Raw genomic sequence first — 22,629 nt, 5'->3', positions numbered from 1 at the left:
TGGGCTCTGTCTTTTGTAAACAGGTGCAGTGGGGTAGCCTAGTGGTTAAAGCATTCACATGTTACTCCAAAAACCAGGGTTCGATTCCCCATTTGGGTACAATATGTGAAGCCCATTTCTGGTGTACCCTGCTGTAATAATCATCATATAATTCTGAATTAATTTAATTTATTTCGGAAAGATTTCAGTTGTGGAGCTGGGACTGGCGATTGTTGAGTTTTTAATCAAAGGATTTTGAAACTCTGTAGAAGAATGAATACTAATGTATGTATGTATATGGTTTAACTGAAAAAGTTTCTTGTTTATTTTTCCAAGATTTTCTAGGCCGATATGCTAACACTGCCTTACCAGCAAGCATCCCATGTCACATCGTTGTATTCTCCCAAACTGCTGACAAAAAACAACTGGCTGAATGCTTCTTCCTTCACTTGAATATATATATAGATTATCAACATAGTCCTTAAAACAATAAATGGTTAATGTGAATCACTTAAATGTACACAGATGCCTTGTTTGTTTAGTGCCATTTACTTCTTATAAAATAGAATTCTTCATCATGCTGAGATTTCTTATAAATAATTGGATTAAAATCTAATAATAAATTTGTTTGGGCCTATGATGTACAAGGCAAGATGAATACAAGATTGAATACATGACACAATTTATGGATAACAATTTCTTTTTATTCTTTAAATGACACTCCTTGTTCCTTTATCATATGTCGTGTATTCATGTTCATCCAACTACTAAATGCCTTTCAAAAATTTCAATACAAAATTAATGACAAATAAAATAATTAATTATTTTAATAACTTAAAAGGCTTTATAGGTGTTTGTTTTCTGTATTGCCAAGATTTTTGTTGTCCAATATATAATCATTAAAAGTTCATCTTGTGTGAACCATTCAAATTAATCATATTTATGTTTAAAGAATGCTGTGTTTTACTAAAAGAGACATCATACCAGTCGCCTGGGGCTTCCCCATTGGGAAGATTCGCAGCTGTCATAAAGTGTGACGTAATGTTTCAGAACGCAAGTATCGCGAGGTGTGCTGGAATCTTGAATCACGAGGTCAGGTTGGGGGAGACAATCTTGCACCTGTGTCTGCTGAACTCGTCCGCCATCCATGCTGATCTGGCCAAGCGTCTTCTTCGTCTCTACCCTCAGCTTATCAATGACATCTACAATGGAGAGGAGTACTATGGTGAGTGTGTGTGTGTTGTGTGTGTGTGTGTGTGGACCAAAGTGGTTCTCGTTACATTCATTGTCTGTTTGAAATGTCTGATATGTTTCCACAAATTTTAGCTATATCCATTTATTCACTTCACTGCAATATGCATATTTATGTCATGGTGGAGATCAATTGTCATTCCAAGAATTGTCAGCTAAGCATAATGTAGAATGTTAAAGAATGTTTATTTTCAGTTCACTGTTCCATTTTGCATAACTAAAGGTAGATTTGTTCCAAAAAAGAACATAGCCTTATCTGCTATAAGGTTATAATACTAGTATAAATATCAGAAAAAAATTCAAAGCTTTGAAATTGTTTTGTAATATTTGTGCTTACAAACAAATGTGGCAAAATCTGTTTGTAAGTGCTACATATTTTATGTAAGTAGTATGGGATATGTTTTTGTTGCTGAGATCACTGCCTGATGATTCATTCCCCTCAAAGCGACATGTCTGAGTACTGTGCACCTGTGGACCTGGGCCTAGATTTTTGAAGCTCTCTTAGCGCTAAGATAGCCGTGAGGGTTAATGTTAATGTATGGCACTTACGACTATCTTGGCTTAAGAAAGCTTAAAAAATCTAGGCCCAGGTGTGTCTGTCTACCTGCCTCAGGTGTATCAGTGTTCCTGTCTACCTGTCGTGTCATGGCTGTATTCCAGTGTGATCCTCGAACAGTCTGTTTCCCCAGTCTGACATTCATTAGCCCCAAGCAATTCTATTCTTGTGTTTTATGTATGAACTGACATTAAATTTTACTCATATTTTTAGTGTGCATGTTTTACCTCCACTTTGCCATATTAAATGCTGTGCTTCAATATGAGCCCCTGACAAGCATCTAGACCAGTCTGTAAGTAATCATTTACAGCGCCCCTTATCAATTTACAAGACAGTGTTTTTTTGTGTAATACAGAATTTTTACAGAAAGCAACACCCAGGGAAAAGATATTTTATTGTCAAAAACCTGTTTTCGTGTGGTTCAAAGAAAAACAAATTTATTTCTTGAGTATGGTTTTGAAAGGTGTCATAAATATGATTTTTAAAAAATTAGTCAATTTTCAGTAATACAGTATTAAGATCATATTAAGGAATACAGTCACTTCAGTTATGTTTAGGAATACAGTTCAATCATGATGCGTAGGAATACAGTTCAATCATGATGCGTAGGAATACAGTATATCCATTATGTTTAGGTATACAGTTCAATCGTGGTGTTTAGGAATACACTACAACCATGATTTTTGGGTATACAGTTCAATCATGATGTTTAGGAATACACTACAACCATGATTTTTCATCGTGGTGTTTAGGAATACACTACAACCATGATTTTTGGGTGTACAGTTCAATCGTGGTGTTTAGGAATACACTACAACCATGATTTTTGGGTGTACAGTTCAATCGTGGTGTTTAGGAATACACTACAACCATGATTTTTGGGTGTACAGTTCAATCGTGATGTTTAGGAATACACTACAACCATGATTTTTGGGTATACAGTTCAATCATGATGTTTAGGAATACACTACAACCATGATTTTTCATTGTGGTGTTTAGGAATACACTACAACCATGATTTTTGGGTGTACAGTTCAATCGTGGTGTTTAGGAATACACTACAACCATGATTTTTGGGTGTACAGTTCAATTGTGGTGTTTAGGAATACACTACAACCATGATTTTTGGGTGTACAGTTCAATCGTGGTGTTTAGGAATACACTACAACCATGATTTTTGGGTGTACAGTTCAATCGTGATGTTTAGGAATACACTACAACCATGATTTTTGGGTGTACAGTTCAATCGTGGTGTTTAGGAATACACTACAACCATGATTTTTGGGTGTACAGTTCAATCGTGGTGTTTAGGAATACACTACAACCATGATTTTTGGGTGTACAGTCTAATCGCGGTGTTTAGGAATACACTACAACCATGATTTTGGGTGTACAGTTCAATCGTGATGTTTAGAATACGCTACAACCATGATTTTGGGTGTACAGTTCAATCGTGGGTGTTTAGGAATACACTACAACCATGATTTTTGGGTATACAGTTCAATCGTGGTGTTTAGGAATACACTACAACCATGATTTTCGGGTATACAGTTCAATCGTGATGTTTAGGAATACACTACAACCATGATTTTTGGGTATACAGTTCAATCGTGGTGTTTAGGAATACACTACAACCATGATTTTTGGGTATATAGTTGAATCGTGGTGTTTAGGAATACACTACAACCATGATTTTTGGGTGTACAGTTCAATCGTGATGTTTAGGAATACACTACAACCATGATTTTTGGGTATACAGTTCAATCGTGATGTTTAGGAATACACTACAACCATGATTTTTGGGAATAAAGTTGAATCGTGATGTTTAGGAATACACTACAACCATGATTTTTGGGTATACAGTTCAATCATGGTGTTTAGGAATACAGTATAACCATGATGTTTAGGAATACAGTTCAATCATGATGTTTAGGAATACAGTATATTAAGCTGCTAATATGATGAACATTTATATCAGGCCATAATCTTGCATGATTTAAAAGTGTACTATATCGTAAGAGTGATATTTTAACAAAATGAACCCATGAAAATTCGCAAGCCAGCCAGGCCAGTGACTGTTGAGATTTACTGGCCCGACTGGAGTTTTACACTGGGAATACAGTACAATCATGATGTTTAGGAATACAGTATTATTGTATATACCACGATGTTTTAAGGAATAAAGTATAACCATTTAAATCCTGATTTTGTCTTCCCCCTCCACCAGTGATTACAAAACTCTGCTGTCTATATTCTGATCAGCTTTGGAGAAACGTTATTCTGTATGAGGTGGAAGGAAGACAAAAAGGATACATGCTCATCACAATGTCTTGTGCCACTGTTAATTATGAAACTAAAATAGCTTTTTTGACAAAAACTGTGGCCATATTCTTTGGAAAACCTGGTCCTCTGAGTTTAATTTGGTTATTTCTTAATAAATATCAATTTTTTTGTCTTGACTTAAAGATTGAAGATTTTTTTTTTTATTTACCGAAAGGCGATTTTTTAAAGATTTACAGTTGTCAAGACCATGAATTGGTTATATCATAGAAAACATTGATGCAGGTCTCTATTGTGTTGAAAAAGTTATAAATGTTTTAGTACCATAAACATGTTCAACGTTATTTGGAATGTAATGTCAAAAGAACTGTGTTCATGTTTGGATCTGATGAAAATGACACTCTTATTCACACATAGTTTAATGAAGATCCGGGTTAGAATTGGTCATTAACAATCAATGCTTGTTGTATGAGGAGGCTAACAGGATTGGGTGGTCAAGCTCACAGACTTAGTTGACACATGTCATCGTATCCCAATTGCATAGATTGCTGCTCATGTTGTTCAACACTGGATTGTCTGGTGCAGACTCGATTATTTACAGACCGCCGCCATATAGCTGGAATATTGCTGAGTGCAGCGTTAAACAACAACAATACAACCATAGTTTAATATCAATATATCTGTCTTATACACCATTTATAGGAGGTTTCTTAAACAAGTATGATCATGACACACATGCATTCATTTTAAACTTCGTTCCCCGACCGCGTCATACCAAAAGACGTTAAAATATGGTACTTGTTTGTCCCTGCCTGGCACTCGGCATTAATGGGTACAACAGGGACTGGTCGGCCCGGAGTCAGTATAATGTGTCTGAGTGGGGTATTCATGCTTCACTGCGGCATGGTATCTCAGTGGGCTAGCACTATAAAACCAGCTTAAGTCTGGGCTAGTACAAGCAGCCGCACATACACATACACATATATGCATCGCCGTCATATAGCGTTAAATATTCTCAAGCCTGACGTGTAAAGAGCCCAATTTCACCTCACCTCACCCATTTATAAGAGGTTTCTTAAACAAACATGATCATGGCACACATGCATTCATTTAAACCGTAAGTCACCATCTCCTTAAGCTGATCTGGAATGATCAAAGTTAAGTCAGGAAGCCTGAGTAGAAAAACAAGATTTATTTCAACCCACGCAATTGTGTTTACTCTTTAAGTTTTCAAGTTGTGCATATTTAAACTCCAGACAGACCATGGTGTCTCACAGTCTATTCCTGGCATTCCAGGAATAGGTTCTGAAGACAGTTGTCCAAAACAAGGAGTGTTGTTGTTGAGAACTGAATGGGAATGTTGAAATCATGTGATGAAAATACTGAGAGAGGTTTATTTATCATTGATGGCCAGTCGAAGTCTCAGAATATCCAATGTGTTTACAGCATGTGGGTGGAGGATGTAATTAAGGGTAAGTTTGATGAACGCAAGACTCACTGAATCAATACCAGTTCATTACAATCAAATGTTTTTCTCGTATACTACACCCCTCTGCACAAGGACCACCTCCGTGGTGTAGTGGTTAGAGCATCCGCCCGGAGAGCGGAAGGTCGCGTGTTTGATCCCCGGCCACGTCATACCAAAAGACGTTAAAATGTGGTACTTGTTGGTCCCTACCTGGCGCTCGGCATTAATGGGTACATCAAGGACTGGTCGGCTCGGAGTCAGTGTAATGTGTCTGAGTGGGGTATTCATGCTTAACTGCGGCATGGTATCTCAGTGGGCTAGCACTATAAAACCAGCTTAAGTGTGGGCTAGTACAAGCAGCGCAGCACATACACATACCTGCATCGCGATGCGTCGTCATATGAGCAAAATATTCTCAAGCGACCCAATTTCACCTAAACCCAATTTCACCTCACCTCACCTCCATGTTAATGTAATGCTATTACCCTGTGTTGTGACATTTAGGGTTCACGGGTTGGTTGGTTAGTGTGTTGTTTAATGCCTCACTCAGCAATCTTCCAGCTATATCAGGGTGAGTCTGGACCAGACAATCCAGTGATCAACAGCATGAGCATCGATCTATGCATTGGATACGATGACATGTGTCAACTAAGTCAGCGAGCCTGACCACCCGATCCAGTGAGTCGCCTCTTACGACAAGCGTGGGTTTCTGAAGACCAATTCTAGTCTGGATCTTCACAGGTTATTAATAGAATGTTGGATCAACATGCATAGAAGAATAAAACAGAGTAATGGGCTGAACACGTTTTTCTTTTGATAAATGGGAACGTGTATATTGATAATTGATAAATGAGAACATTAATGATTTATTTTTTCTTCTCACTGCCTGTTGTGATGTGTATTATCCTTTGGATGATTACGATACTCTGCTGAGCAGTTTTGGAGAAGCCTCTGTATGTCTTGAGTGAGTGAGTGAGTGGGTGGGTGGGTGAGGCATTGTCCTACTGATGATTACAAAACTCTGCTGTCTATATTCTGCTCAGCTTTGGAGAAACCTACACTCTGTATGAGGTGGGATAATGTCTGGAATGAGTGAGTGAAAGAAAAAATAACTTTCAGTTACATTACTTATCCATGCAGTGTTCCTAAAATTGTTTGCTCAAACCTAAAATTGTTTGCTCAAACCTAAAATTGTTAAGCTCAAACCTAAGATAATGCCTATTGTTCGGTCAAACCACAAGATTGTTGGCAAAACCTAACAGTGTTTGGTCAAACCTAGATTGTTGGGTCAAACCTAAGATTGTTGGGTCAAACCTAGATTGTTGGGTCAAACCTAAGATTGTTGGGTCAAACCTAAGATTGTTGGTTCAAACCTAAGAGTGTTGGCTCAAACCTAAGATTCTTGGCTCAAACCTAAGAGTGTTGGCTCAAACCTAAGATTCTTGGTTCAAACCTAAGATTGTTGGCTCAAACTTAAGAGTGTTGGCTCTAACCTAAAATTGTTATTATATTTCTGTTCTTGTGGCTCTCACAAAATCAGGAAACAATAAAGGCCATTATTATATCAATCTTTCCTCTCAAATAGAAGTAGCCATGATAGAACTGAAATATCCTTTCAAATCACATGAACTACTGTATAACATCTCACTTATAAAGGGTGGTGGGGTAGCCTAGTGGTTAAAGCGTTCGTTCGTCACGCCGAAGACCCGGGTTTGATTCCCCACATGGGCACAATGTGTGAAGCCCATTTCTGGTGTCCCCCGCCGCAATATTGCTGGAATATTGCTAAAAGCGGCGTAAAACTAAACTCAATCACTTATAAAAGATATCTTTATCCTAAACACAAACCATCATTTAAGACTTTACAATGTCTGTGTAATGCAACACCTCATTATCAGGGATGGCAATTTTCCGCTGATCAGCGGATTTCCGCTGATTTTATTTCAAATTGTTCAATTGTGAATGGTCTAAATCCATTGAAAAACCCTCAACTCGATGACACAATATTATGTTTTCAGCTGAAAATAGATTTTCCTGTTGCCGTCCCTGCATTATGGTCCTAGTAAGGACTGCCATCCGAAAAAGTATAATGTCCGTAAATGTTTGATGCAATAATACTGTGTAAAACTCCCTCACTTACTCTGTGCTTGAAGGTGAGAACTGCCTCCATATGGTCATCACCAATGAGGATCCAGCTATGGTCAAGTTCCTCCTGGACCTCGGCGCAGACTACCATGGCCGCTGCTGCGGCAACTTCTTCTGCCCCGATGACCAGAAGGACTCCCGCACGGACAGCCTTGACCATGAGTGGGTGCAGGTGTGCGAGAGAAGACCAACTATGAAGGGTAAGGAAGGTCACTAACATGTCGATGCAGCAGACTGTTACAGTATGACATCAAACCACTCACTGGAGGCTGCCATGAGGGGGCGGTTTGGTAGCGTAGTGGTTAAAGCAATCGCTCGTCATGCCTAAGACACAGGTTTCATTCTCCACATGGGTACAATGTGTCAAGCCCATTTCTATTGTCACTCGTCGTGATATTGCTGGGATATTGCTAAAAGTGGTGTAAAACTATACTCACTCACTCACTGTATGGCCATAATGAGGTTTGTGTTACAGTGGTGCCACAATGGACATGTTTCTACACACATTCATTTTTATTAAATGGTGAAGGTCCCCCTTTCTACTTCCTTTGCAATGATTCCAATACTTATTAAGGGGCCGTTCATAATTTAGTCTTGTGGGGGGGTGATGATGATGATGTTTATGGATTAGCATGTACAGTGTGAATGACCCTCCCTACAATTAGTGAAAGTAAGTGAACCCCTACATGTCAGGTACAAAATCAATGACCCTCTTCCTATAATTTCTAAGCATATTTTAAAAAAAATGTACAAAAATTGCTGACCCCTAGAGCATGTGTGTACCTCCTCGGACAAAAAATGGCTGACAACCTCACCCCCAGCCTCCCCACACACACACAAACACCCCTCTTTAGAATCATCATCACCCACAAGCCATAAATTATGAACAGCACCCTTGATTGTGTTGATTTTGTTGATACCCCATACCAACATTTTTAGAATGATTCTAACCTCTTGATTTTGGCATGTTCAAAAACAATGGAGATTACATACGTTCAGACTGGCTGACAACCTATTTTTCTTTGAACAAGTATGTTTTATCAAAAGAGAGGAATAAATGTACTTCTTTAAAACCAGTTATATTCAGAAAATGCTATCTGGCCAATGATTAGTACAACTCTGCTGTCTATATTCTGACATGGCAAGATATGAAAGAGTGTTTTATTATGAGGCCATTTTATTTTACACACGATTGATTTTGGAGTATTATGTTTCCAGCAGATCATTAGTGTTATTTGTAATTATTTTTCTTGAAGAGATTTGTTTGCGTTTTAGCCATGTGTACTTGGGCGAATACCCACTGAGTTTCGCTGCCTGCCTCGGTCAGGAGGAGTGTCTGCGGCTGCTGCTTGCGAAGGGTGCGGACCCAAATCTTCAGGACAACAACGGCAACACCGTAATGCACATGTTGGTCATTCATGACAAGAAGGTGATTATCATATTATCATACATTGTTATTTGCAGACTCACTACAATCCATCTTTAGCATCACCGCAGTACATTGTTATTGATACATACATGATCGGAACAAACAACAACAGCAGGTTGTGGTTATTGATGACACAACCTGATGAATAAACATCAATAACATCACAGTAGTACATTATTAGTAAAGGAATAAACCTTATTGGCGTCATATATAAATAGTGATAGATACACGTGGTAGTGTGGTGGGTGTGCTATCTAAGGCGCCAGGCTAGTGATCCAGCGAGCTTGAGGTGCCTTGTTCGAGCCCACCTGTGACCGGGTGTAAAACCTTGGAGTCAATTTTGTGTGGAGACTCTTTCAGTGTGTCACAACCCCTAGTGTACAGTACACAACCCTGTGGACTTAAAAGAACCCGCGAATCCGTTGGTAAATGAGCAGATAGTGGCCACATGAATACATGCAAACACCTAGTTGCGGGTACAGCAACGTGCAGTGAACTTGGACAAAGTACTGTGACTATGTGTCCCAGTTCACCCAGCTGTGAATGGGTAATTCGAAAGGATGGGAAAGCCACATTAAGTTGGTGCGCCTGAGTGGCTGCATGAAAAATATGATGTGCGCTTTGAGCATGCATATAGATGGGATCAACTTTCAAGCTATATATACCTATATAATAAGAACAAGGGGAACGGACATATCTAGCATCACTGCTATTCGCTTTTATTGATAGATACACTATGAGAATATAGATACACTATGAGAATAGACATATCTAGCATCACAGCAACACATTGTTATTGAAAAATCAACAGCTATAGTTATACTGCAACATGTTGTTCCTGATAGACACACTACAGGAATAAACAACTGAAGTGTCAGGACATTACATTGTTATAAAGAGGTTCACTAAGGGAATATATATATAATAGGCAATAGCTACTACTGGAGAGTTTGGGAGATTTATTCATTCTTTCATAAAGGTCTCTGTTGTTTTTTTCTCTCGTTTCTCTCATGATAAGCACAGTGTTGTTTACTTCGTAATAATCTCTCTGATGAGCTTTATGTTGTTGTTTTTCATGATAGTCTCTTTGAGACTTATTTCATGATAATCTCTCCACTGACTAAAGAAATACTTTCTTTAGGACTAAGATGGCATTTGAGATGTAGAAATTCAATACAATAAAACCTCTTTAATTCACATCCTGTTAATCTGGAAATCTCAAAATTATGAACATTTTTGGTTGAGGCGTCTGCATCACACATTGTCATCTTATTGTCTTTTGAAGGCGCAAGATCAGGGTTTTGTTATTAACAAATACATATTTCCTGATTTATTATGTGGAGTTTCTATTTTGCAAAAGAATGATATATTATTACTCATCCTTGTGTAAAGATGGAAATTGCCAAACAAATGGAAATTTCCAGAACAGTAAATTGATTGAATCCAGATTCATGTGAAAAGAAGGTGCCTCTAGATATCATTAATGGTTTGCTGGAGAAAGAGATCTGTACACAAGTCTGTTTAAAAAGGGCTTTGATAAAATGTCTGAATGACTTAAACTGCATTTATGACTACTAGAAACTGTGACTATCTTGTGGAAAGTAGAGTTCACATTAACTGTGATGTCACACAATGTGTGTTCAGTGTTGAAATATTTTGAAGAAATTATATATAATATCATGACGTATCATCAGGAAATACATAAGAAATGTTTGTCCCAACGCAACTCTGATCTTGAACCTTCATGAATGTTAATTAAAAGTGAATTATCAGCATAGGGGGAATAATTCAGACAGAGTTATTCCCCCTACTTTGCACTCTGACCATTTTCTCTTTCATGTATCTTCAAAATATTCCTTTTTCTCACTACTAGGAAGATAAACATCAAGATATTAAGGTTTGTAACTGCCTGATTGTTAACTAGTTGTGAGAGTACGAATAATCACTGTGCCCTGCATGTGTAGACTCACCCTACCCTCCATTAATAACCCTCCCTTAGGTTTGTGAGAACGTGGGATGTAGTGGTGGTGTGATTAATTGAAATAATCGAAGATTGGTCGTAGTGACTAAACGACCAACCAATCGATCATAATTTCTCATAATCGAACAAAACCAATTTTGGAACACTTGTTTTCATTAACAATATTTTTCACATAGTGGGTTTCGGCTGTTACATTTTGTAAGCACTACAAGCTCGTTTCAAGTCATGATTGAATTTATATTAAAGGCTCCAAGAAATTTATGTTCCTAACATGCTAGTCATCCTTTAAAGATGTGAAATTTTGCCAAAAAGCCCCAAAAGAACTACATGTTCTTGTCCTTATTTTTATGTGCATTAACAAATTTCATAAATGACGCTAACCAATTATTTTCGATGATTGATCGGTTGTAATGAACCAATCATCAATTATGAGATTTTAACCAATTCCCAACACTAGTCTGATGTCGATCAGCCAAGCAATATATGGATCACGAATCAAAAGTCAATTGCTTTGAACCCATTTTGGCTAAAATCTAATAACAGTGTTTCGCAGCTGTTATGAAAATTGATATGAACACCACAATAATCTGCAGTGATTTTTATTTACTGTTCGATTGTCAGCTTTCAGTCATTCATCTGGGCTGGTTGCACAAACATGAAAAACAAGGCTTTGTTGTGACGACTCACATGTTTTAATGGCATGCTCCTTCCAGCAAGGTACAAAGGCATGCTGGGTAGCCGCTAGGCCTTATGGGCACTTGGATCATCCTGTGCTATAAATAGATAAGCTGATTGATGTATACCAACAGTTTTCAAACAAGAACTGGGTGGTGGGGTAGCCTAGTGGTTAAAGTGTTCGCTTGTCACGCCGAAGATGGTTCGATTCCCCACATGAGTACAATATGTGAAGCCCATTTCTGGTGTCCCCAGCCATGATATTGCTGTAATATTGCTAAAACCGGCGTAAAACTAAACTCACTCACTCACACAAGAACTAAAAGTTTACATTGCCTGTAATAAAATCTGTGTAGCCTGCTCATGTTTTCTTTGATACCAGAAATGTATTGTTTCAAAGTTTTACGATGAGCCATATATGGTGATCTGTTTCAATATTAGAGTACTAAATATCACGTGTTGTACTAACAAAACTTGGATTGGAGTCTCTAGTATGTTAGAATATTCTGTATTCTTGTTGGAAAATAACAAACACAAGCTGGCTTGTTCTCTCTGGTGGTGTGATGATTGAAAACTGATTCTAATCACCACTTGTCAAAACTATTCTATTGACCTTGGCTACAGTAGTCTTCTGCATATCATTCTTACCAGAATAGGGGACGGTGGGGTAGCCTAGTGGTTAAAGCGTTCGCTCGTCATGCTGAAGTCCTGGGTTTGATTTCCCACATGGGTACAATGTGTGAAGCCCATTTCTGGTGTCCCCGTTTATATTGCTTGAATATTGCTAAAAGCAGCGTAAGACCTACTCACTCTACACTCTTACCAGAATAATATTTTCGAATTTTGAAAAAATTCCACCCCTCATGCATCGGTACCACTTCTCTTTTATTAGTGATGCTTTCAATATCTTGATCTTAAACCTCGAAAGAGTGTTGTTAATTCAGTGTCGAACAACTTATATCATCTCCACCTCCCCACACCCCAATACTGACCTCCCTATTGTAGACAGGCATGCATGTGCTTTTAGTGTTGCTTACCCAAGTAACCCATGAAGGTCCAGGTTAGAATGAACCTTCAGTAAACCAAGCTTGTCATAATCTTCAGTAACCCATGACTAAGAGGCGGGATCGGGTGGTCAGGCTCGCTGGCTTGGTTGATACATGTCATCGGTTCCCAATACAACATGATGCTCTTGCTGTCGATCACTGGATTGTCTGGTCCAGACTCGATTATTTACAAACTGCCGCCATACAGCTGGAATATTGCTGAGTGCGGCGTTAAACTAAACTCACTCACTCACTCACTTTAGTGTTGCTAACATTGTCCGCCCAATGGTTAATGGATTATTGTCCCTCTGCATATATAAAGCTGTTCACAACTATAATCTTCTGGAGTAGCTAGATATGAGTTACAAGACCATTCATTGATTGCTTCAAACTGATCACACTGCTAACAGAGAATAATACAAGAAGAGCTTTACTATTTACAATACAGTACATCTTTAAGATTGCTGTGCTTTGTTGCCATGACAACTTTCTTAAACCCTTTAACCAAGATGTCCTCTATAGGTAAGACATGCATGTTGATCACTATGCCGTCTGACAACTGTCAACCCTTGGCCTCCTGTCAATCCTTATATACATATCAACCCTTTGCTACCTGTCAATCCTTTGATACCTGTCAATCAGTTGCTACCTGTCAACCTTTGCTACCTGTCAATCCTTTGCTACCTGTCAACCCTTTGCTACCTGTCAACCCTTTGCTACCTGTCAATCCTTTGCTACCTGTCAACCCTTTGCCTCCTGTCAATCCTTTGCTACCTGTCAACCTTTGCCTCCTGTCAATCCTTTGCTACCTGTCAATCCTTTGCTACCTGTCAACCCTTTGCTACCTGTCAACCCTTTGCTACCTGTCAATCCTTTGCTACCTGTCAACCCTTTTCCTCCTGCCAATCCTTTGCTACCTGTCAACCCTTTGCTACCTGTCAACCCTTTGCTACCTGTCAACCCTTTGCTACCTGTCAACCCTTTGTCACCTGTCAACCCTTTGATATCTGTCAGTCATTGTGGCACCTGTCAATCCTTTGCTACCTGTCAACCCTTTGCTACCTGTCAACCCTTTGCTACCTGTCAATCCTTTGCTACCTGTCAACCCTTTGCTACCTGTCAACCCTTTGCTACCTGTCAACCCTTTGTCACCTGTCAGTCATTGTGGCACCTGTCAACCCTTTGCTACCTGTCAACCCTTTGCTACCTGTCAACCCTTTGCTACCTGTCAACCCTTTGCTACCTGTCAACACTTTGGCACCTGTCAACCCTTTGATATCTGTCAGTCATTGTGGCACCTGTCAATCCTTTGCTACCTGTCAACCCTTTGCTACCTGTCAACCCTTTGCTACCTGTCAATCCTTTGCTACCTGTCAACCCTTTGCTACCTGTCAACCCTTTGCTACCTGTCAACCCTTTGTCACCTGTCAGTCACTGTGGCACCTGTCAACCCTTTGCTACCTGTCAACCCTTTGCTACCTGTCAACCCTTTGCTACCTGTCAACCCTTTGATATCTGTCAATCATTGTGTGACACCTGCTCCTGTCACTTTGCTACCTGTCAACCCTTTGCTGCCTGAATCCTATCCTGTCAGTCAACCCTTTGCTACCTGTCAACCCTTTGTCACCTGTCAGTCACTGTGGCACCTGTCAACCCTTTGCTACCTGTCAACCCTTTGCTAACTGTCAACCCTTTGCTACCTGTCAACACTTTGTCACCTGTCAACCCTTTGTCACCTGTCAGTCACTGTGGCACCTGCCAATCACCTAGGTAACCTATCCATTGCCTTTTTGCATCCAGTCTAACTGCATGGGTTAATTTTACTGTTGTGCATTTTTTATTTCAGATTAAGAATGTATTTAAGAATAAAGGGTTGAATTTTCACCCAAAGCAGACTTGACAAAATTTCTTTTGTATGATACACATTTTCTCATAGTACAGAAAACTGTGTAGTGTTTTAATGTAGAGTGAAAATTAATGGTGAGCAGGAGATGGGGAAAGCCAGAAAAGTTTGGACAGCTTTAACTATCATCATGAAAAAATCATTCTCTCTCTTCTTTTGAATAGCACAGAATATTTCATTTATTCTCTGAATATTATTTCAAATGGGGAAATTGTCTGTAAAACTTGTAATGATATCAATGTTGTTTGTACCAGTACTGGTGTGAGATCACAGCACCAGATTTCATGAAGTGTTTAACTTGTTTCTAAATGATGATAATTAAATGATGGACACACCCTCATCAAATCAGTGACCCACCAGACAAGTGAAGAACAGACAGAGTAGATAACTCTGGATCATCCCGTTTATTCCTTGGTTTACAACCTGTGAAGATCCAGGTTAGAATTGGTCTTCTGCATCCCATGCTTGTCTGCCCTGTGAAGATCTGGGTTGAATTGGTCTTCAGCAAGCCATGCTTGTCGTTACAGGCGACTAACGGGATCGGGTGGTCAGGCTCGCTGACTTAGTTGACACGTGTCATCGGTTCCCATATCAGATCGAGATGCTCATACTGTTGATCACTGTATTTTCATTCAAACTCAATTATTTACAGACAACCACCATATACCTGGAATATTGTTTTCCTTAATTAACAACTTAACCATTGTCAGTTGGGGTCAGCTGGGGGTGCCATCGACATAGATCATAGACATCAATAATCATAAACAGAATATCAATTGATTATTGATAAATTTAAAAGAGGTAACTTTGAGCAAAACTGCAAAAAAATCGAAGAAGAATAAACATATTTCCCATCACTGGTGTCTGGTCACAAATTTAACCTTAGATTACTAGCTAAACACTGTCCTCAACATAATTTGGAAGTTGCCCATGAATAAAGACCTATCTTCTGTGAGTAAATTAGAACACTATGTCATCGCAATTGTTTATATATGATATTGTCGATGGCACAATTTTCATGTCGATAATCATTAATAATGATTCCCATCCTAGATATTTCTGATTACTGATATTTTAGCCAGCCAAGAATCATCTGTATTGTCCATGTTGTCTATGTTTCTTTTCAGGAAATGTTTGATCTGCTTCACGGTCTTGGTGCGCGGCTGGACATTAAGAACCGACAGGGACTCACGCCACTCACTCTGGCATCCAAGCTGGCCAGGAAGGATGTAAGACATATAAATTTAATAGACACAATATGCATAAATTACAACCCTAACAGCACTCCAAACATAATTTTCAAGTGGTCCATGAAAAAAGGCTTAAAATTTTGTATTGGGTGAGAAACTGAACAGTTTATTTCATCACATAAATTTCTAAAAGATACCGGTATTATCATTGACACAATGTTAATGTCAATGATCAATAAGAATTCTTCACATCAGTGATATTTCTGATTATTGATCTCTTCAGCCAGCCCTAGTTGGGTACAATGTGTGCAGCACATTTCTGGTGTCCCCCGCCGTGATGTTGCTGGAATAATGCTAAAAGCTGCGTAAAACCAAACTCAGTCAGTCAGTCAGTCCAGCCCTAGTCTGTCTCACAGTCCATGGACAACATTATTTTCCCTTCCGCCTAGCCCTCCCTGCAAGGCTAGAGCCCTAAATGAAGCAAGTCTAGATTTCCTCTGGTTCTTAATCACCCATCTAACTTTGGCTTCTTTTCAATTTAAATGAGAATTATTTGTTTCTACCAAAACTATATATAGTCAGAGAACAGTCATTAGTCAAAGCCAGCCCTAGCCATTGTATAGCTGGAGTGTTTTATTTCAAGCAAACATTGATTGATTAGAGAGGCTGCTGTTACTGTTCCAGATGTATGAACACATACTGGAGATTGAACGTGAGGTCTTCTGGCTGTTTGGGAATGTCACCTGTGCTGGGTACCCCCTCGATGAAATTGACACCATCTCGTCATCAGGGGAGATCAACAAGGATTCTGCACTCAATCTCATTGTGTATGGGGTGAGAAGCTTTGGCTGTTAAGCTATTTCAAAATATTACCTAAAGTGCAGGTATCTCTAAGGGACCGTTAATTATTTAAGGCTAGGGGGTGTGATGATGATTTTTAGAGAGTCACCCATTTTGTTCTGGGGAGGTGGGGGTGGGGGTCATCAACTTTGTACACATGTATTAGGAGGGTCAGCAATTTTGTACCAAAATATGCTAAGAAATTATGGGAAGGGGAGAGGGGTCATTGATTTTGTGCATGACATGCAGGGGGTATCACTTACTTTTTATCCCCCTCAACGCGTTTTGCGGGGGGTATTAAAATGGACTCGCCGTCCGATGCGTGCGTCGTCCGTGCGTCGCGTCGTCTGTCGTCGTCGCGTCCGTCCGTGCGTGCGTCCGTCCGTGCACATTTGTCTTTTCCGGAGCAGAACTCTAAAACCGTTCAATATTTCTTCACCAAACTTGGCACATAGATAGATCTGGTGGAGTACTGGTGCCTTTTGGTAGTTTTGGAATTCTGAATAAAACATTTTTGGCGTTTCCATGGCAACAATTTCGACTTAAAATGAAATTAGTGGTAGTGCTCTCTTCCGGAGCAGAACTCTAAAACCGTTCAATATTTCTTCACCAAACTTGGTACATAGGTTGGTCTGGTGGTGTACTGGTGACTTTTGGTAGTTTTGGAATTCTGAATAAAATAGTTTTGGCATTTCCATGGCAACAAGTTCGACTTAGACTGAAATTAGTGGTAGTGCTCTTTTCCGGAGCAGAACTCTAAAACCGTTCAATGTTTCTTCACCAAACTTGGCACATACATAGATCTGGTGGTGTACTTGTGCCTTTTGGTAGTTTTGGATTTCTGAATAAAATATTTTTGGCATTTCCATGGCAACAAGTTGGACATTGACTGAAATTGGTGATAGTGCTCCTTTCTAGAGCAGAACTTTAAAAACCTTTCAATACTCTCCTTCCACTTTTCTATATACACACCTAAATATTTGACATAATCATAACTGGTAGACATAATCATGAAGAGTATTTTGCCATTGCGGGGGATATTGATGACTTTGTCTTCTTGTTACAAAAATTTTGGGGTGTGTGTGTGTGTGTGTTAATTCAAATTGTACATGCTTTTCCATAAATCAGTATTACACCCCCTAGCCATAAATTATGAATGGTCCCTAAGGTGATGTCTTACCAAGGTAGCACTTTCTTTTGGTATTGCTTTCTCCAAGTAACACTTTTTCCAGGTAAAGTTCATGTCAGGTAACTCTTTCTCCAGCCTAATATTGTTTTCCAGGTTACTCTGTGTCAAATTAACACATTTTCAAAGCAAGAAAGTTTCCATCAGTTTTCCAGTAACACTTTTCTTTAAGTTGCTATGACATACAGGGCTTTACAACAAAAAAAATCATTTCGGTTTGATCTTTGACCTTGACCTTTGCTGACCTTCAGGAGGAGGAGGGTCACTTGGATATGATGGATGGCCTGGTGGTCAACCTGCTGAAGGAGAAATGGAAGACATTTGCCAGATTCAGGTAGGCTGTTCTTCAGTATCCTGGACTGGACCCCCTCGACATGTTTGTCTCGCTGTAGTTAGTTTTGGTTTCAGTGGCTGGTGTACATAACACTAATACTTAAAAGGTGGCAGTACTGAAACATACAGCTCAACAAGTGGTACAAAATACATGTACATCTCTTGCATGGCCATTAAAAGACACTCAGCAGTGTACAGTCATGTTTGGTGTCATGAAAAAGAGACATCACACATCACACTTGGCGCTTAATTTACCTGCACAAAGTGAACTCAGCACTAGACTATCTCAAGTCTTTGTTAAGAGTACAAGGCGGCGGTGGGGTAGCCTAGAGCTTAAAGTGTTCGCTCGTCACGCCGAAGACCCAGGTTTGATTCCCCACATGGGCACAAAGCATGAAGCCCATTTCTGGTGTCCCCCGCCGTGATATTGCTGGAATGTTGCTTAAAGCATCGTATATCCCAACTCACTCACTCACTCACTCTCTCTCACTCACTCACTCACTCACTAACTCGAGTGTTAGAATTATGATCGTCATAGCACAAAAATCACACGCTGCAGGTTTTACAATGACAGTGGCTATCTAAAAGGACTAACACTTAGTATATATCTAACTTTGAGAAAAACAAATAATTCCTATTAAATTGAAAAGGAGCCCCAGTGAGATGGGAGATTCAGAACCTGAGGAAATCTAGACTTGCTTTATCCAGGGCTTTAACATTGCAGAAAGGGCTGGGCGGAAGGGAAAATAGCATGGTTCAGGGACTGTAAGATGTGGACTATAGTAGACATTTCAGTTGGTTGGTTTGTTGTATAACGCCGCAGTCAGCCATATTCCAGCTGTACGGTGTCTGTCTGTGAATGATCGAGTCTGGTGTGTACTATATTTCAATAGTCAGATGTATTTTTATAAGGTTTGAAAATACTATGCAACAACATGTTTTACTGTGACATTTTACAGATTCTATAGACGATTCCTCTGCTTTGGTCTTTATTTCCTGACCTTTGTTGTGGCCTTTGCCCTCCGACCTGGCAAGGATCTGTGTGCCTACGCCAACTCCACGACGACACTTCACGGTTGTAACCCGAGTAGCGAGAACAGGACCATGAACCCATGCTACCTTCTACAACCCTACAGGACCAATGACATAGTGAGTCAATAAACTATTGAGATGACAACTAATTACATGTACTGGATATTCCAGGGCAATTTATACTCTTGTAGTTACAACTAATGAGAGACCATTCCCTTTTGTATACAGGATTGTAATCTATTTGGAGAGTTTCAGAGTATTTGTAAACCAGTAGTATGGTACACAGAACACAAATAAAATCATGTATGTTGATAAGTTCAATACATTATAATGTTGTAATTTCCTTTATACCCAATGTATTTTTTCTGTAAAGCTTTAATTTGAACTCTTTTCTGAATGCTTTTATGATTTGTGTTCAGTAGCAATAAGGATTGTGTGAGTGGTAGGAGAAGTGATTCAGTGGTTTTGCGTCTCTTTTAGCAATATTCTAGCAATATCACTGCAGGAGATACCAGAAATGGGCTTCACACATTGTACTCATGTGGGGAATCAAACCTGAGTGAAGAGCAAACACTTTAACCACTAGGCTACCCTCTTAAAGATATGATGGCACTTGAGGAGTTGGCACCTTTACTAATGACAAAATAGTATAAATGATCAATTTTGGTTTGAATGTAGCAATCATTATACAATTACACATCCAGTACAAAGTGATAAGATTGGCATATACCTGCAGGTGTATGTTTCTCAATATTTATGTATGTCTTTGTTTTCATTGGTGTAAAACTGTTATCAATTCCTCATTGTATGGTTAAAGTCTTTGTTTCGAATCAACATGGGCACAATGTGTGTTTCTGTAATGATGCAATAAAATTCAGTCATCAATCAGTCCTCATATCCACGCATTAAATAATCGAGTATAGTGATCAATCATGAAAATCTACCAATGTGGATACGATAATGCGATGTAAAGACAGAGACAATGAATGTGAATGAATGTGAAGGAGGCCTTTGTCTTTATTTTTATCAGTGACATCAGACATCACACTTTGTCTATGTTTATGGTTGTGTGTCCCTCCGATGATTACAAAACTCTGTTGTCTATATTCTGACCAGCTTTGGAGAAACTTAATTCTGTATGAGGTGGGAAAAATCACCAACTGATGAATTTTCCTGTTGTGAGTTAGATGCATTACAGTTAAAGACTCACAAAATAAACACTAGTCATTCATGGAATAAAAACCCAGATAGACTCCCTGGTCAGGGGATAATGCTGAAACTGCTATTGGACAACAACTGAGCTGTTTGTCTGTGCAGGTGCGGCTTGTCTTGGAGTCCATGGTGTTGGTTGGCGCCATGGTCTACGTATTCTTGGCAATGAAGGAGATTTACCACCAGGGGTTCCGTATCTTCTTCACAACGCTGGTGAGTGAGTGAGTAAGTGGATGGAGGGGTGTTTGGATGAATGATTCAGTTGATGTTTGTGTCTTTAGATATTTGGATTTGTGATTGAATGAGTGAAGGAATTTATGGGAGGGCATTTGAGTGAGTGAGTGAGTGGATGGGAGGGCATTTGAGTGAGTGAGTGAGTGGATGGGAGGGCATTTGAGTGAATGAGTGGATGGGAGGGCATTTGAGTGAGTGAGTGGATGGGAGGGCATTTGAGTGAGTGAGTGAGTGGATGGGGGCATTTGAGTGAGTGAGTGAGTGATGGATGGGAGGGCATTTGAGTGAGTGAGTGGATGGGAGGGCATGGTGGGAGTGAGTGGATGGGAGGCATTTGAGTGAGTGAGTGGATGGGGGGCATTTGAGTGAATGTGAGTGGATGGGAGGGCATTTGGAGTGAGTGAGTGGATGGGAGGGCATTTGAGTGAGTGAGTGGATGGCTGGGCATTTGAGTGGAGTGGTGGAAGGATGGAGTGGGATTTGATGAGTGGAGTGATGGGGTGGATTTGGAGTGAGTGAGTGGATGGGAGGGCATTTGAGTGAGTGAGTGGATGGGAGGGCATTTGAGGAGTGAGTGGATGGGAGGGCATTTGAGTGAGTGAGTGGATGGGGGGCATTTGGTGAGTGAGTGAGTGGATGGGAGGGCATTTGAGTGAGTGAGTGGATGGGAGGGGGCATTTGAGTGAGTGAGTGGATGGGGGGGGCATTTGAGTGGTGAGTGAGTGGATGGGAGGGCATTTGAGTGAGTGAGTGGATGGGAGGGCATTTGAGTGAGTGAGAGGATGGGAGGGCATTTGAGTGAGTGAGAGGATGGTGGCATTTGAGTGAGTGAGTGGATGGGCGCATTTGAGTGAGTGAGTGGATGGGAGGGCATTTGAGTGAGTGAGTGGATGGCTGGGCATGTGAATGGATGTGTTGGTCTTTGGGTATTTGGATTATTATTTGCATGAGTTAGTGGGTGAAAGAGGAAAAACGTGATTAATCCGATGAATATCATGATAAGTCTCATTACATAGAGAAACTAAAACTTTAATTAGAAATATTTTTAACAATTACATATAATATAAGTTACAACAGAATGAACGAATATCCAAAGCAGTGATGATTCACCTTCCAGCGTGGTGCACCAGCCAAGGCGTTGTTCCTGTGCTCCTGCATCTTTGTGGTGATGATGTTGCCGGGCCGAGCGTTCTGTTCCCATGAGTATGAGGACATCATGGGCGTCCTCGCAATCCTCTGCACTGCACCGTACTCGCTGTTCTTCTGCAGGTACCTGGCGTGTTTGTCTCGGCTGGTTATGTCTGCTATACCATTTTCCTAGACTGAAGGATATGCTTTGAAGATACCATCGAGAATACAAATTCTTACGAAATGACTACCTGTATCATTTGTTATAAGTTACAGATTCCACTTTCTAGGCTGAGTGGTTCAAATTCGTCTGACTTTGTGTGTTGGTGATTCAGAGTGCCTGACTCTGAGGGGTGACTGGGTTTGAATCTGACTTAGAATCTGTACTTTACAAAAAGGGTGTAATCCCAAATATAACAGATGTTACATTTGACCACTTTCTATATGGCATTGTGTATTTCATATCTGTTTCATTGCCATTCATCATTACCATGTAAGTGTGTGAGTGAGTGAGTTGGGTTTTACGCCGCTTTTAGCAATATATTCCCATATAAGAATGTTCCTGTAACAGTGACATCACATCGCTCATTTCAGAGGGTAACTGTGATTGTGATGTAACAGTTGGGCTGTTAATCGATAATCGGAAATATCATCAATAAGAAAAATGATCAATGCTTATCGATATTAAAATTGTGTTATCAATAATATCGTACTTTAAATTTTCTGCTAAAATATAGCTTTAATTTTCTCATACAAAATAC

The 22,629-nt window shown here is 39.7% G+C and overlaps 1 protein-coding gene across 1 annotated transcript in view; it reads left to right on the top strand.

The window, feature by feature from the left end:
• LOC124275806 (transient receptor potential cation channel subfamily V member 5-like) overlaps window positions 1–22,629 on the top strand; it is a 35,668-nt gene that overhangs the window by 2,835 nt on the left and 10,204 nt on the right. Inside the window, 11 exon segments of the mRNA XM_046711481.1 lie at window positions 1,030–1,079; window positions 1,081–1,204; window positions 7,688–7,851; window positions 7,854–7,879; window positions 8,955–9,108; window positions 15,841–15,942; window positions 16,588–16,737; window positions 18,181–18,263; window positions 19,222–19,411; window positions 20,612–20,719; window positions 21,858–22,009. Coding sequence (XP_046567437.1) covers window positions 1,030–1,079; window positions 1,081–1,204; window positions 7,688–7,851; window positions 7,854–7,879; window positions 8,955–9,108; window positions 15,841–15,942; window positions 16,588–16,737; window positions 18,181–18,263; window positions 19,222–19,411; window positions 20,612–20,719; window positions 21,858–22,009 — 1,303 coding nt within the window.

The sequence above is a fragment of the Haliotis rubra genome, unplaced genomic scaffold (assembly GCF_003918875.1).
Source record: "Haliotis rubra isolate DU_JTF1 unplaced genomic scaffold, ASM391887v1 Scf203, whole genome shotgun sequence".
NCBI classification, from domain to species: Eukaryota; Metazoa; Mollusca; class Gastropoda; order Lepetellida; family Haliotidae; genus Haliotis; species Haliotis rubra.
The sequence above is the reverse complement of the archived record's forward strand: the minus strand, read 5'-3'. Positions and strand labels throughout refer to the sequence as shown.